We start from the raw sequence: 16,793 nt of genomic DNA on the forward strand, positions 1-16,793 counted from the left end.
AAAATAGCCAAGAATATTAAATATCTGAAATATTTGGCATGCCGCCGCGGTGGCTAAGTGGTTATGGTGCTCGGCTGCTGACCCGAAAGATGCGGGTTCGATCCCGGCCGCGGCGGTCGAATTTCGATGGAGGCGAAATTCTAGAGGCCTATGTACTGTGCGATGTCACTGCACGCTAAAGAACCCCAGGTGGTCGAAATTTCCGGAGCCCTTCACTACGGCCTCCCTCACAGCCTGAGCAGATTTGGGACATTAAACCAGAAGAAACTCAACCAAACCAAATATATGGGCAGTTTGAGCTCTCGTGGAATCGCCCTGTAGGGAAAACGATCGAGTATGGCATGATGGGCTGTGTCAAAGGTATATATAACCAAGAGCGCAAACAAAACAAACAAGAGCATGACGTGTGTAGCTCAGTTCAATGGATTGTAGGCTTTTCTGAGACCCAGGCACTTCAGTGGGAACTGCGAACGAGTAGCCAAGATAAGCGACCGACGGGCTCTTTGACGACGACTACGATTGTTAGGAGGAACAAAAATGACGTCTGCGTAATGTCGTGAGTCTTGCGCACGACCCCAAAAACAGACTCGCGTCTGCGCGAATTAGAAGCTAATGACCGTAAACTGCGTTCTGCGTTCGGTAAACACGACGGAGGCCACTGCGCTTTGTTCCAGCACGCAGAAGAGGCGGCATGCGACACTGCAGTAAGCGCGATTCGGATCTTCTTTGTGCGTTATGACATGCGATGGCACGATTTCGTTAGAGGCGGAATCAGGCCTCGTTAACCTTACCATTTTTTCCTCGATACAGTGCGAATAAAAACGAAAATGCCTCACAGATCGTAACCTTTTTGCCATCTCAATGATATATAAGGGAACCAACCGGAGCACCTTTTGGTTGACCTCCCTGCGTTCCTGCTTTTCTCTATCTCTAATTTCCGTGGCATTCACCTCTAGAATGTTCTCTCAGAGCACGGAAAGGTCGCATATGCGCCGAAAACCCATTACTGTGCGACAGAAGCGTTCTATGCTTTCGCAGTCACGCCGAGCAAGTGGGTACTAAAGCCTTGCTTGAAATTTCGTCATAAATTTTACAACTTTTCAAGTGCAAAAGCAGCACGCACAAATCCCTGCGCACTCGACGGACCAGGATCAACTTTATATTTGCTCGTGTTCCCTGCAAAGGGTCCCTACAATTTCCCTACAAGGGGATTTCTCTTTTCTCGCATTCATCCGTATTCGGTCAGTGCAGTCCGTAAAGGTGTCCACTTTGTATATTTGTGAACTCCTGACAACTGTTATCAGCTGTTGGTGTGTCTACATCGATTTTAGCCTCGCGGACTTCATATCAGAGTCTGAGTTGCTCAATATTTACGTCACAGTCAAATAAAAAGGCTGGTATTCGTGTTAAATGTGCGCATATGCGCTGAAAATTTCAGAGGTAAAAAGACTATCACGGTTTACACAAGTAATTCACTGCTTGCGCTTAACCGTACTAAAATTGTCCATAGTAGGCGCTTGTCACAGAAGTGGCAGCAGCCTGTAAATTACTTTTGTTTGTATAAAACTGATGCGTCCGCGTTTCTTTGTATGTGTCTCGGGAAGAGCAATAATGCATGCACGCTTTTTTCAGTTATGTAGACAACCCCTCGCATTGCGAAAGCGGAGGCGGCTCAAAGTCGTCCCCGATACTGCCGAAGTCTGGAGCTAACCATTAGCAGGAAAGAAGTTGCGGCGTGCGTGACTGCCTTTTTGGTTGTGTTTTACTTTTTTGCGGCTCCAGGGTCACCGAATCGAGAGTCGAAGACTAGGGCTTCTTTTTAGTTGTGCGTTAATTTTTTCCTCCTCCAATATGGCGGCCATGCAGAGTCAAGGCGTAGGTGCCTACGTGCTCTATTTGCGCTTTTTGGTGTTTTGTTTTTTCGACGCCGACGCTGTGGCGCCGCGGGCGCTCGGCCGCTAGCGCCCGAGGGCTTTAAAAGGGGGCCGTATGGAAACGAATTTCAGTCCGCTCGTCGGTGCAAACGCTGCCGCCGCGAACTCCCGGGTCTCCGAGCCGCCGCACCGCATCCTCGAAACCGCAAGCTGCCCTGGACGGACGTCGCCTTCGGGGGCCGCACTGACTGCGTTTTTGTGGATGGACTGCAGCCGCGCTTCCCGGTTTACTGTATGTTTCTTCACCTTCTGACTTTTGATCGACTTTATCTGATTGGCCTCTCACTTGTGTTCTGACCTGTGTAGAAATATTGAATGTATAACTTAATTCAGTGTGTTTACTGCTATGTGCTTTCCGCAATTGTTTTGTAGAATGTAAATTACGTGTCTGTGAAAACTGCCGCATTGTTCGATCGAAGCTATAAACGTTGTTTTGTTGTTGTTGTTACCCCTTAACACGCCTCGGTTTCAGTCACTGCGTTTGCTTACCAGCTACGCCGGGCATCAAACGACCACCCCCTCATTGTCCGGACTCAGTGATGATGTCGCCTAGTCACCGAACCCGTGACAGCGCTCAAAATCAGGCGGCTTTTAAGGCGAGGTGAGGCTTTGGGAGTAGCAAAAGTAACATATTACGTAAAAATAACTGCGGCAGTGAAATTTGGAACAATGACAGAAGCAATATTTAAGCGTGCCTAAATTTTTCCAAGGAAAATGTGTACGATTTATGTAAATTTTAATTTAGTTTTTACACATTTTATCTTTTCTCTTAGAATAGCTGACAGCACAGCGTTGAAATTAGCAGTGCGCAAAGGCACATTTATGTTACTCGAGTGAAGCTGGAAGTATAAGCCTAGAGTGAAATATACACTTTCTAGAAATCTCAGTGGTCAGTTTGCGACCAATGGGAACTATTCTTCCTCAGTTACAACTACTTTGCAAGAAATTTCCGTAATTTTGGATCAGCCAGCTTTTTTTTGTTTTGGTGCGACACAGCTTTGAAATCAGACCGCTCCACGTGCAGGGTACATGAGTATTTGCATACACTTACCTGTTATCCGGGGTTCATACTCCCCGTTCATAAAGTCTATCATGTCATCTCTGAAAGAAAACAAAACGGCATGTTTCCTCAGCGGGCGATCATGTTCAGCGTTGCTAGGGTAATACGTGACATAGCCACGTTCGTGGGGCGAAAGCCACGAGCCGTGACCGCGCTGTGATGCAAGATAAAAACTGTGAGGAGTGAAACAGACGAGAACAAGAAAACGTTGGGGGAAAGGGATAGAGAAGAAGCGGACGTAATACTCCTGTCAAGGGCAGTTTCAGCGCCCATTGCGTGTGTCCATCGACTACTAGACAAGGGGACAAAGGGCGCGCACTTAACGCTTAAAGTTTATAGAGGGTAACAGGGTGAATTAGGCGGAAGGCAAAGGCGTATGCTGGGAACCAATATAATGATGCGACGGTTTAAAAAATCCCCCCTTTCTCTACACGGTAGGTGTGAGCACCCGCGCAAGCCTGCGAAGCCTATCCGCTGCGTCAACCCATCATACAGGTACAGTCCCATGAAGTCGCTCATTGCCTTCAGAGGAGAGGACCTCATGAATTTTTCTCTCCCTTTTCAGACTTCATTTAGACCGCGAGAACATAGCTATTAGTGATGTTATGTTAGGTAGTGTAATTCGTTTACTGAAGGATTCTGCGAACATGCGCGGCATCGATATGTTATACGCGAAAGCAATCCACAGAGGAAGGAGAGAAGGGGAAGCTCTCTAGTTTTGCTCACGCGTGCGCCATGAAGTGCTTCCACGTACATTTTACTTACTCAGTTAGTACCAAATATATGTCAGGATTGCCGACTCCTAGTGTTATGACGCGCCGAAGAAACTGGTTTAGAGTGGCCGCGGCAAGTATGTAGGAACCTCTTCGTTCAAGGCTGTGCTCCTGCAAAATAGCGCTTTTGAGGAAAAGCGTGTGGTCGAGAGACGGATCATGGACTCAACGAAACGCTGACAATGATGGCTCGGAACGTACCCAAGCTTGGCTCTTTAGTACTCCAACCAAGCGAAGCTGAACTTTTGGGTTGGCCAAATCTGCGAGCTTGGTGTTCACCTGAGAGGGAAAGAAATTGCAGGACCAAGTAACATTAAATACATGAAAAAAAATTACTTCCTGCCTGATTTATACGAGCCGCATGAAATATTCAGGATACTAAAATCCCCTGAATATTTCACTTCCATGGTCGGAGGGAAATAAACTACCTGTTATATGCGGTGTCAGCATGCGAGCAAGCCTTCCTTCAGGCTTTAACTACGCATGCATTATTTAGGCTTTAACGCGTTCACTCTTCCACAATTATAATAATTATAGTGTATCCCATCAAAGAAATGGAACAGGCTGCACGTAAAAGCTGCACGAAGAACGGCGGCTTAACAAGGGCACGCCGCCCTCTATACAAAACTACAGTAAGCATGAGAAGGAAAACATAGAAAACACATTTTGCAGCGCCTTTCGACTTACATATAAAGACATTTCAAATATTTACATAACTTTCAATATTAGCTGCCTAGATTAGCCGCATCAAATCAATTATGAATATAAAGACATCCGCATGAAAATGTACACATAAAATTTGCAGAGGAAAGCAAAAACCATCAGGCAATTTTCGCACGTAGTGCATATTTTCGGCGCATTTCACTGTTAGTTTTTTGGAGCAAAAGCTCCACTTCTCGCGTACAAACCTTGAAGCTCATCTTACGGCGCAGATATGACCTTGAAGCGGCCTCAGTCAATAAACAATGAGAAGAAAATTTTGGAAAATGCGACACAGGTGTTTTTTATGTCATTCCGCTCTCCTGCGGAATGAAGTACGTTGGCCAAACGGGCCTTTGCATAAACAAAAGGCGAAGCGAGCACGCTTTACAACTGTAACTCCATCACGCATTCGGGAAATCTGGCGACTCATTCTAATCGCTGCACCAAAAGCAAGCCTCTCTTCGAAAGAACCACGATTATTTCGCATTCCATTAATAAAACAGAAAGAGAGGTCGCAGAAGCTTTTGAAATGAAATCCTCCGAGGCTGAAAGGTGTATAAGCAATGTGTCTTTGTCTCTGAGAAAGAAGTTGACATGCTTAAGCTATCGCGATGAGTGTGTTGTGTGGATCTGATTGCGATTGCTGAAACCAATAGAATATTTCGTTTTTTTTTGCCATTGATGACGCTCACGTCTTGTGTATAAAAAGATCACCTGTTTCCACCATTAAAACCAGTTGTAAGTTCGCGCTCTGTGTTGGTGTTATTGTTTTGTCTCTTGTTCTGTAAAAGGTTAAGCGCGTTTAATCATCATGAACAACTTGTCAGGTTCCAAAGCAGTTAAACCAGGAATAATTTTTTTTACTAGATCAGTGCAATGTTCGCTGAAATGATTCAGGAGTGTTGGCATGGTGTAGGACAATATTTCTTTTAGCTAATTTGTCCGAGTGGGTTGCAACATTCTATTTTCTCTGTGGTGGGTAGTATATGCTGCAACGTTACCTACATTCAGCTAACTTCGAATAAGTACACTATTTAACAGCCGATGCCGTAGAAGATGGACATTTATTGTTAAAAATTAGAATGGTTAATGTGGCTAATATAGATAATATTAAGTCACAGCTAATGAAGAATCTGACTCCTTCAAATAAAATGTTAAAATGCAGCAAAATAAGCCCACTATTCCGCTGTCACTGATATATGTGGTAAGGTGAACGTGCATAAAGATCCGGTATATCGTATAGGCTAGTTTGAAGTGAACATCTATTTCGCCGGCACAAAGGGTTTAGACCCTGCTTAAAGGAAGCACTAACAGCATCTCGGCTATAGAACAGGCTGTCTTAAGCGAGCCAGCAAGCAAGTTATAAATTTAGTCGTTTGAGCATCCGCCTTCCATGCAGGAGGTGCGGGATTCGATCCCCAGTGCCGCCGGGTACCCACCGGTAGTACAGTCGGTACAAGCTTCCCCTGGCCTGGTGCTCGGCTCAATCAGGGTTAAATGCTTGGGGAAAGGGGTCTTTGGCACCACCTTGAGCAAACGAAACTACCTTCTGCCATGGCGCTCTTCGCCCAAAGATGCCCTTGTGCCATAAAAATTCACTATCATCATCAAGCAAGTTAAAATTTTCTCTTGAATCTGTGATTGTCCATTGCTTCCGCGCAGATAAGGAATTTTCCTGTAAAAAAAAAAATTGGGGTGCGCTATCGCAAGCTATGACGTTCCGAGATTCGGCATCTATCTCGACAACTCATTGATTTCTTTTTCTTTACTTACCATCTAAGAGAAGACATTTTAACGGGTTGTTCGAAAGCAGAGACCATTGATAATAAAACACTAGAGGCATATGCAGTGTTCAGTGAGTCTAAAAAGAGACGAACAACGAAGGCTTTGTCCTTTTTGGCAAAGCGAACGGTATACGTAAAACAAGTGACAAGTCATTATATATTTTTTCTGAAAAGAGTTCGTTTCGTTAACGTGGTACCTGAAAGATTAGGGCACTACATTATGTATAAACTCCATGACAGTTGCCGTCGAAGTCACGCCAGTGGGTTGTTGCTAATTGGGACCGCGCGCTTCTTCTGATTTGGTGTCACAAACAGCCGAATAATGAGATTCAGCTCCCCTGCTGTTATCAGTGCAGAACTCATGTGTGCAGGAACGTCGCATAGTGCATCAGAGCCGTAATCAGAACGCTGTCGTATCGCACGAGAGTCATGTTCTTCGTGCCGGAAGCCAGCAAAAGTACTGAGACCGAACCTCAACGAGGCAGCGCAAGAGCGTTGGCAATGCGCTTATTGTTTAGGAGGCATCTACCGCATCCTACCCTGTTTAGCCCCGCTGTGTCATTAATCTGTTCCTACATTTATCGCCTCTCGTTACAACAATTCGGCTATTTCTTATCTGATTCTTCGGCTTCCTAGTGACTCTTCACCAGAAGGCCACATTTGATCAACCGGAGGAGCAGTGGAGGGGGGGGGGGGGGGGAGGATATCTGTCACGCGACAAACCACGTGGTTCGCCGCAGCTGCCGCAGCACTCCAGCCCCGCCGCCGCTGCGCCGGCCGTCGTCTTGCCAGCAGTGGTCACGTGACTAGCCATGTGACTCCGTTCACTTGAAAAGTCGAAGGCACCGCTCTCGCGTGCACGCCTGCCAGTTGTCTCGCTATGGACAAAGCGAGCGGTTGGAGCCGACGTCTTGCAGGCGGCGGATCGAGTCTGATCATCCGGTCGACATTGCAAACCGTGCGAGGGATTTAGAAATCGATAGGAAGCTTAAACGCGCTAAACGGGCAGCCGAAACCGATGAAGAGCGGCAGATTCGAAGGCAAAGGAAAAGCGCATCACTTGCTCCGCGGCGGTAGTGACAGATGTGCGTTGCATGCGTTGGCATTGACAACGTTGTGCAGAAGCGCTGCACTGAAGCTATAGGCCGTCGGCGTCCATTGTGTTCAATGGCGTTGGCATAGACAACGTTCTAGACTCCGATTATTTTGTGGAAAGGAAGTGCGCATAACTGGCTCCCTAGGTCAGCGGATGCCTCAGTCGAGCTTTGAAGTATACGTGGCGGTGGTGAGAGAGAGATGTTAGCTGTATGTGCTAGCGCTGACAACGCTGTTGCAGACACGTGGCACTGAAGCAATATGCCGCAGTGTGACTTCACGCTAATTATGCAAGCGTGACTTTCGCTTGCATAACCAGGGTTAGGCGAGCTAAGCCGCGGTCATTTTTTGCTTTCGGTCTTTGCGTATCTACAGCTGGAAGATGCTTCCAATTTCAGACCTCAACCAACTAGCCCAACTTTCTGCTCTCTCATTAATCTTCCTGAGAACGTCCTAGACCTAGATGGTGAGGGAGTAAAAACACGAGAAGCGAAAATGACATCACCTAATCTGTAAAATGCTTTGCTGAAATTCTTTGCACTGCAAAAAGAAGAATGCAAGGTTTTCTAACGCCTTTTAGACGCTTCTGCGTTCAACAGCCAGTGTTATCTCCAGAGCTTAGATACCGTGCAACAGGAAATAAATGTTAACTGTTTGCATTATTTATTTTTTGTAGCGTGAGCTACACTGGCCGAGGTTGAGCAGTTTCGCGTGGCTCCTGGAGAGCTGTGCTGCGCATGCGCGCGGAGTAGTGACGTCACAGGGCGCAGAGCTGGCGCACCGTCGCCTCGCAGCGCGCGCTCACCGCTCTGCGCTACTGCGCATGCGCGCGGAGGTTGCGCCGCGTGTATAAATGTGGAGATATACACAGTCGATGCGCCGTGTTCCATGGAGGGTAAAGAGAGTCAAGCCGCTGCTAAGCGGCGCAGGAGACTTGAAAATCTCAACTCGTCAGACCCGGAGGTTGTCGCGTCGCTGTTTGCCGCTGAGCGTAGAAATAACGAATGCTACGTATATCCTGGCATAGCAGAGCTAAGCCGCTGCCAATTTTTTCCTATCGAGCATTTTGTGCGTTAACGTTATTCTCGTGTCTTCATCGACTACCGGGATGATCCAGTCCGCAAACTGTTAATGGGTATGGAATACTGCGTGCATGGCCGCGTGTTCTACACAAGAGTGGCTTTCTGACATATTAACAACCTGACCTTGACAGAGTTGAATCTTCATAGAAGATATCAGCATAGGGTGCGTCGGGCGCAAATTAGGAAACATTCAGTCTTTGTGTGGGTCATAGTCCGGAATTATTGCGCGTGGGGAAATTGCCGAACCATCTGAAAACTAGCAGATTATCCCCCTCGGTAAATATACTAGTGTATGTACTTTAGGAAGGCAGATTGAGTTGAATACTGAATATAGCATGCGATGACCAATTCAAACAGCTAAGCATTGCCAGTCAGAGCAACTAACCATCCCTCATTTTTGGACTTGCTCCGACAGTGAAACACGAGAGCGATAGGCGCACATCAGCACACCGTATATGAAAGTATATGCTCCGAGCTTTGCCCTGCCTCGATCAAGATTGCAAAGGCTAGATTTACGAGAGCGTTCAGTGCCGGAAACAACTGCATAAAGTCCTGACTGACAAACTGCTGAAAGCGAAAGGTTTCGGTTACGACAGATTAAGTAGTATCACGCTCAGCTCTCTTCACTACCGCTTATCCTTGTTAGTGTTCCTGACATGTGTTGTAACTTTCGATTGCGCCTTTACGTATGTCATTGAACAAACTGCGTAACCCAAGAGAACTGCAGCTACTAAGCCCACGCCACACATGGAAAAACACTGTTTGGCGTCTATACGGTGGCTTGTAGTTTTCTTGGATCATGCATCAACTAGTTCAGAAACGAATTCCTAAACTGCTTACGACTTCGACAGTTGAGCGATCCTCCAATACCTGCTTATTATAAAGCCTAGAAGGTGCAAAATCCCTCGCGATGCCACTAGATCTGGTATATTGGCCACTAATGTGACGCAGCCACTGATTTAATAATATTTTCGGCATATCAGCCTGATTTTTCTGGCTTTAACTGCAGTCTATGGCGTCAGTTGGGCCAGCATGCACGACCAGGTCGAACAAGCCAGGCGGCTTCTACCGGCATAGGAAGTAACGAGAATTTCACCGAGTGTTTTTTATTTTTCACTGACGTCCCCGGATGGCGTCACAACATCCCGCTGACTGTGCGGAAAATATAAACGTCATGACAGAACGCGACTGTACGCTTATAAGACTCGGTGAACGCAGTAATACGCTTTGGGCTCCTCTCTGTGGAAGCAAATAGCAGACGCACGAAATATGTCGGGTGAGCTTTCGAGCGGCTTTCAATAATCCAGTGGTTGGCGGTCGCTGCATTTTCTTTTAATGGTGCCACCATTCCCACGCTCTCTAATCATGACTTGCGGAGCGTGATGCAGACATTTAGATGAGAAACCTGAATACATTTCATTTTGAAAAGGTCCCACTATTCACATACTATCACATACATTCGCATACTATACCATACTAGGTGTCACGGCTTGACACTGTGCTTTCAGCCATGAACCAGCAAACATTACAAAGCTTCTCGGCAACACAAACTACAAGGAAAAGGAAAAAAATGGAGGCTCCAATAAGGAAAAACTTCGGAGACGCTTAAGCTCCGCCTTAAGAACGAAACGCGATTGCTCCCGCTCTTTATACCATCCACAGGACGGCATCACTCACACTGCTCCTAGAAGACCCCGTGCGCAGTGAAAACTTTCGGCTCCGCTTCCTCAAAGACTAGCGATAACGTCGCACTCATTCATAGCGCTCCTGGTGGCCTCCGCGATAAGTGAAAAACTTCCATTCTCTCAAGCTGCGCAAGGCCTCAGCCGCTGGGGCTGCTGGGATTTTTAGCGCACTAACGACGCGGCGGAGCCGCGGCAGCCCGACGACGACGCCGGCTTGTCCGCCTCACGAGCGCCCGTAACGATCTCGCGTTAAAGCTGCACTATTCTACTGCGAAATCAAATGTCTAACGGCTGTGCACGGAACGAGCAAACGAGATCGCAGTAGCCAGTCACATGACCAGCCCGGAGCTCTCCTTCCGTCACTGCGGTCTTCTGCTTTCAGCAGTCACTGGCATTGCGTTATAGAAAGGAAAGCAAGCCGCCCTTTAGTTAAAAACACACGTACATTCCGAGAAATAAGTACTTATGAGTAGCTCCGTCATGTTTGACGTACGATAAGCACAATGCAGGAAGCGGCTTGCGGAAAGAAATACTGCGAGTACGTTCATGAATATTGCGCTTGTCCGACGCGCCTTCATCTGGCGTTTCTGCGTTCAAACACGACTGACGTGAATTGTGAGTGCAATTGAAAGATAAACTTTACTCGAAAGTTTCAAGCGAAGTGTTTTTCGTTGCTAACACTACGTTCTTGAGGAAGAAATGATACGGGCGAAACTTCCACGACGTAGGCAATATTTAATGAGTTGTGCCAAAGACGGCAAGATTGAGCATATTTTAATACCATGGTTGGCGCAAAATGCCAATCTGTAGAATACAAGGAGGAGTTGGGCAATCGTATTGGTAACTGCACCCTTCGATCTAATGAATCGCGAAATAGATATTTAGATAAAAATATTTTTCGAGGATAATACGTTTCTGAAAGAAAATTTGTACGACCTTCTCTAAGAAAGCTCGACTTTGTTCAGGCTGTATTAAGAGGTCGCAGAAAATTTGTGCATTTTTGGTGAGGCAGAGTCTACGCGCCATCTTCTGTAATTAACGCCTCTAAATTTGTTCGGCCGTGTAATGAGGGATATGTTCGAGTAAAAAGAGGATATCTCACCCCAGCGAGGAATATTATTATGTAGCTGAGCAGATCATCATCAGGCACTCCCTTCGCAAAATTAGAGCTGATGATGACATAGACCTCCGGGTACACTATGGCGTGCTTGAGCCTGCCTCCCTTTCCAGCTGCTTGGGGTCATAAAAAATAGAAAGAAGGATGCACGAAATTAGTCGTGTGATCTGAGATATGATTAATATAATGCGTTGCAACACAATACACATGAGTACAGAAAAGAGAGGGTAGCTAACACGATTGCTGATAATTGAGCGCTTCAAACAGACAGCAAAAATATAGTTTAGTTCAGTTTGTCTGGGTTTAACGTCCCTAAGCGACTCAGGCTATGAGGGACACCGCATTGAAGGGCTCCGGAAATTTCGACCACCTGGGCTTCTTTAACATTGCACAGTACAAGGGCCTCCAGAATTTCGCCTCCATCGAAATTCGACGGGATCGAACCCGCGTCTTTCGGGTCAGCAGCCGAGCCCCATAACCAGTGAGCCACCGCGGCAGCTACGAGCAGAAATATTAGACATGGAAATTTTGTTTAGCTCTCTCATGGTTACACTGTAGCAACAAAGAGAGGGTAGACTAAGCGTGAAAGCCGCTCGCTCGAGGTAGGTGGAAGAAGCGCCCGTTCGTATCTTGCACCCACCTAATAGCAATAGATTCGCATATTCGTCACTTGCAGGGAGCATGTTACAGGTCATGTTCTGTTTACATGACGACAAGCACAAAGTGGGCCTCTTGATCAAAAGTTCCGCCGAGGGCATCTGCACATTTCTGATCAGCAAAGAGAGCCTCACCTTTGTCTCAAATGCCATTGAGTACTGCCGCACATTTGATAAACTAAAGATGCGCTGAATAACACCGAAGTCTGGTCGCCTGTATGGTGTCACTACGGTGGCAGCCATTGACACCGCTTCTTCCAGTGATCTTGCCGCCACTGTTCGCCAGACTGTCCGCGAAGAATTATTCCGTTTCCGGGATCTTACTTGTCGCCTCACACATCTGCATCCCTGCTGTATAGGCCAAGCCCCTCTCTGTCACCGCAGCGGACTTTGAGGGGCACCGGGATCCCCGGCGATCCCGACCATGCTACGCTCGCACCAGTAACAGAGAGATGGCGCTACAGTGGGCGGCCAGTCCTTCAAGACGACGAGAAGCCTTCCCTTACGCTTCCGACAAACAGGGTGTCGAACCGGAATTTTTTCGGTTTCGGTTCGGGTTCACGCCTTTCGGGTTCAGGTCGAGGTTCGGCTCCAGAGCGACATTCCGTTCGGTTCGGACCGTCTCGAACTGGTTCAAATGGGTTCGGACAAAAAAAAACTCCTGAACGTAGATGGGTTTTAATCAAACTTATCACGCCGTTTACTGTCTGGTGTGGTTTTTTTCCCCTTTTTTCTTACTTAAAATGCTGCGTCATCTCCTGCCCTCATTCTTAAACAGATTTAGGGAGAATTAAAATTTTTCTACTGATGCATCTCCCATTAATTTGTAATCTTGCATCCTGCATTTTCATTAAACAGGCATTATGTTGACGTCTCATGTAGTATATGTGTCGCATCCCATATCGTGAACTCCCATGTAACGAAGTGTTTGTTTACTGTACAAACATTGATTTGTATGTATATTTTAGTTTACAGTTTCTGTTACAACTAATAAAAAAAGATAAATCTTGTATGTCCATGCTGCCATGTATCGGAAGGGCCTTGGGCCTAGCCAAGCTTATGCAGAGGCTTTTATAGAGAATTTTACGATGCGAAATAAAGATTTGATTTGATTTAAGAATTTTATGTAAAGTAAAAGATGTAATATTTGCTCAGTGCGAGATGTTTTAACTTTACTTACTTTAATTTACTGTTCGCTGCAAAAAGATGGGAATTTTCGGCAAGCACCGAAAAATGAACAGAATTCAAAATTAGTGTAAATTGACTATGTATACGCTAGAATCCCTCTGATGAGGTACAGCCTTTGTCAAAAGCACTGGACGCGCATTAATTCAAGATCCAGCAGTCCGAGAACAACATGATCAAGCCACCCGATAGTGACTGGAATCTCATTTCTATAAGCATGTAGAATGATTGCAGAGAATCGGCATAACACAAAATCATTTCGTCACAGTTAGGTTTCATTGCAGTAGCATCGTTCTGGGCGCAATTATTATCGCATTCTAGTGAGCGCATGCATTTCCGCATTGCCCTTTTGTGCAATCGCTACTTATTTATTTTTCTTTTAAATGTCTTTGCCGCTGCCACAGTCCCACGTTTTTATTTTGTAATATTAGCAGTAATTTCCAAGTGTCATAGGGGCTATCGGGTACACTGTAATGGAGGACTCCAGATTAACGGAGTCCAGCTGGGGTTCCTTAACGTGCGCTCACATCGGACAGAACACGCGCGGTTTTCCATTTCGCTGCAATCTAAACGTGGTCCCGCGACGAGATCGAACCCGCGATGAGATCGAACCCGCGACCTTGGGATCAGTAGCCGAGTGCCATAGCCGTCGAGCTATCGTGGGGGGCCTTACTTAGGGTGGCGTTTCTGAGACAATGATTGCCTCCGAGAGTAAATGTTGCACAACGGGGTTTAGTCGTTGCGCCTGTCTTTCACATATTTATAGCATATGACACAAAGAAAGGGAAGCCATTCTCCCTCGATGCTCTATGAGTTATAACAGTGCCAAAAATTCGATTAAAACTCTGCGATAACATGTGAAAGGCGGAGGCTCTTATAAACTAAATTTCACATCAATCTGGCGTACAGTGCTTTAGAATAGCCGAAAGCACATTGCAGTAGCGCAAATGTGGTTTCTTCCCAGGCAGCGACTCCCTTCATTTTGGTTGTCGCGTAGATTGGATGGCATTTTCGCACTGCCTTGTGCAGAGAGCTTTCGGGGGGGGGGGGGGGGGGGGGGGGGTTAATCTACGTGCTGGCACATCTCGTTTTGTCTGAAAAAAAAAAGTATGCCGGGTTGCAAAAAAAGCGGGGCTGAACCGAGTCCCGAAGCGGTTCGGAACGGTTCCTTTTAATCGTTCCGGGTCGGGTTCGGTTCCAAGATGGCGAAAAAATGTGGGTTCGGTTCGGTTTTGGTTCCAAGCAAAAATACGATTTCGGTTCCGCTTTCCAGTTAAGGCTCGGTTCAAGTTCGACTCCCTGCCGACAATGATGACGGCTTCAGGGCGCGTAATTTTGTTCGGCCGCCTGCGGTTTGCTCCTGATGTGGGAACCCTGGCCATATATCGCGATTTTGCCAACGCAGCCGACCATACCGCCACGGATCCACGACCTTCACTCCGCGCCCAAACTACCAGCCTGTTCCTCCCCGAAGATCTTCCTGTCACCCGCTGCAGCGCACCCTTTGCACTCTAGCTTTCGGACACCTTCTCCGGTCTCGGATTGCAGTGTGGCTCCTCCTCCAGCACATTGCCCTTGCCGGTCCCCGTCAACGCAGGGCGCTCATCACCTAATCCAGAAAACTAGCCAGCGCGTCCGATGGAGGTGAGGTCGCTGGTGTGAGCTGTGTGCCGATATACTCACTCCTGCTTTTATGCACAAGAACAAAATTCATGTGCCCGTCGATGGTGTGCCTGCATCGGCTCTTGGTGATACGGGTACAACTGTTTCTATCTTGAGCCTCGGGTTTAAACGTTAGCTAGGCCGTAAATTTGTTTAACTGCGACCAAACCGCAACGTTTTTTTCGAGTGAGCGGCGAGTCATTGAGTCCTCTGGGGGTGTGTAATGCGAAAGTATCACTGGGTAAAATTGATCAACAGCACAAAATAAATAAATTAATATAAAAAAAATCCCCTGTGCCCCTTGGTTTCTGTGGCTGTTGCCTTGCGTCATATTTATAACGTGCCCCTCATCCCCCTTCCCTTGTTTGCTTAATTGCTTAGCGAGGGCCTCGGTTCTGGCAGCCTTGACGCCATAGGAAGCATAAGAGGTTTCTCACGCAGCTTCCACCCTCTCCGTTCGATGACGTTCTACGTCACACCTGCGGTAACTCAGGACGTTCTACGTCCGCCGCTCATGAACGTGGGTGGCGCTGATGAACACTCTCAAGGTTAGGTTACTTGTAAACATAAATACCCCCGAAAGCAGAAGGTTTGACAGCCGTCGCCGTAGGTCACAGGTAGAGCACCGGACGCGTAATTCGGAGGTCGTGGGTCCGGATCCCACCGGTGGCATGTGGTTGTTTTTTCTTCTGCTTTTCTAATCAATTAGCTTTAAGCGATAGTATATTCAGTAATATTCTAAATTGATCAACAGTACAAAATAAATAAATTAATATAAAAAAATCCCCTGTGCCCCTTGGTTTCTGTGGCTGTTGGCTTGCGTCACACTGGGTAGAGTAGTTATTCGAGCAGAATCCATCGTTCTTTCCCGCTCTACCCATGAAGCAATTATGGGTATTGATATTCTAAAAATGGGAGGCACTACTGTTGGAGTGAAGCTGTTCTTTTTGAGAGAGCCGCCGCGGTGGCTCAGAGGTTATGGTGCTCGGCTGCTGACCCGAAAGACGCGGGTTCGATCCCGGCCGCGGCGGCTAGAATTTGTTTGGAGGAGAAATTCTAGAGGCCCGTGTACTGTGCGATGTCTGTGCACGTTAAAGATCCCCAGGTGGTCGAAATTTCCGGAGCCCTCCACTACGGCGTCTCTCATAGCCTTAGTCGCTTTGGGACGTTAAACCCCATAAACCAAACCAAACCAATCTTTTTGAGAGAACTATTGTCCCTGAGCTGTTGCAAAGTTGCTGCGACGAGGGAACTTTATTTCGTGCGCCCGAAGACACATCGTGGTGTGCTGTGTGCGCTCCGATCTCCTCACTGCCTCGCAACACTGGCACATTTGAGGCTCTCGTGCAACCCATTTATTGGACCTGCATGAAGAGGGACGTTATGCTCTGTTGTGCACGGTAGCGCGTGCTTGTTGACAACTGATTCCCCCACAGAACCCGCTGCTTTGCCAACATGCTTGAAACTTGCCTCCTGCGGACACGATGCGCCTGCCGCTGGAGCAACTGTCGGGGTTGCTCCGGCCGACCCTGTGAATATACATTTGCTCGCACGGTCAACACCACCATAGCTCAACTCAGCTCCGGGCACTGGTGGATCTTCTACTCCAGTATTTGCCTGTATTTCACTTCGCTCAACCATACCGGCCGGCTTGCATCCTTGTCTCCCACCCGCGAGCGATTCTCACATGCCAGGTGGGCTCTCCACAGGCGCGCCGTTTTCAAATGGCGCCAGAAATGCCCCACATTAGTTGGGCCGCAGTAGCAAGCGTAATCGCGTTTTTGGAATTTTAAAAACTGATACGGCTATTATTATCGTGCTCTCCATACGCGCGCAACGGGCTCAGTGCGGCAGCTGAGCGCAGCAAATTCTCTTTCCGGTGTTGACGTCACTCACAACTGGACACGTCACACGCACGTCGCGCTTTATCTGTGGCTCGAAGAGAACGCGGCTCGCCGAGGCCGCCGTCTGCGTGCAGCCTTATCGCCCGCCAAATGTGACTTGTCATTAGTCGAGCCCAGGGCGCGGGGCCATGATTTCCGAAAAAAATAAAAGTGA

General features: G+C 47.4%; 1 protein-coding gene across 1 annotated transcript in view; it reads right to left on the reverse strand.

Moving 5' to 3' along the window:
- LOC149356306 (A disintegrin and metalloproteinase with thrombospondin motifs like) overlaps positions 1-16,793 on the reverse strand; it is a 130,956-nt gene that overhangs the window by 34,273 nt on the left and 79,890 nt on the right. The window contains exons 6-9 of the mRNA XM_089576301.1: positions 11,218-11,345; positions 3,969-4,046; positions 3,760-3,878; positions 2,986-3,035 (exon numbers count right to left, since the gene is read on the reverse strand). Coding sequence (XP_089432427.1) covers positions 2,986-3,035; positions 3,760-3,878; positions 3,969-4,046; positions 11,218-11,345 — 375 coding nt within the window. The remainder of the gene's footprint in view (positions 1-2,985; positions 3,036-3,759; positions 3,879-3,968; positions 4,047-11,217; positions 11,346-16,793) is intronic.

This window comes from Amblyomma mixtum, chromosome 3 (assembly GCF_055824585.1).
Source record: "Amblyomma mixtum isolate Tamu chromosome 3, ASM5582458v1, whole genome shotgun sequence".
Taxonomy (NCBI): Eukaryota; Metazoa; Arthropoda; class Arachnida; order Ixodida; family Ixodidae; genus Amblyomma; species Amblyomma mixtum.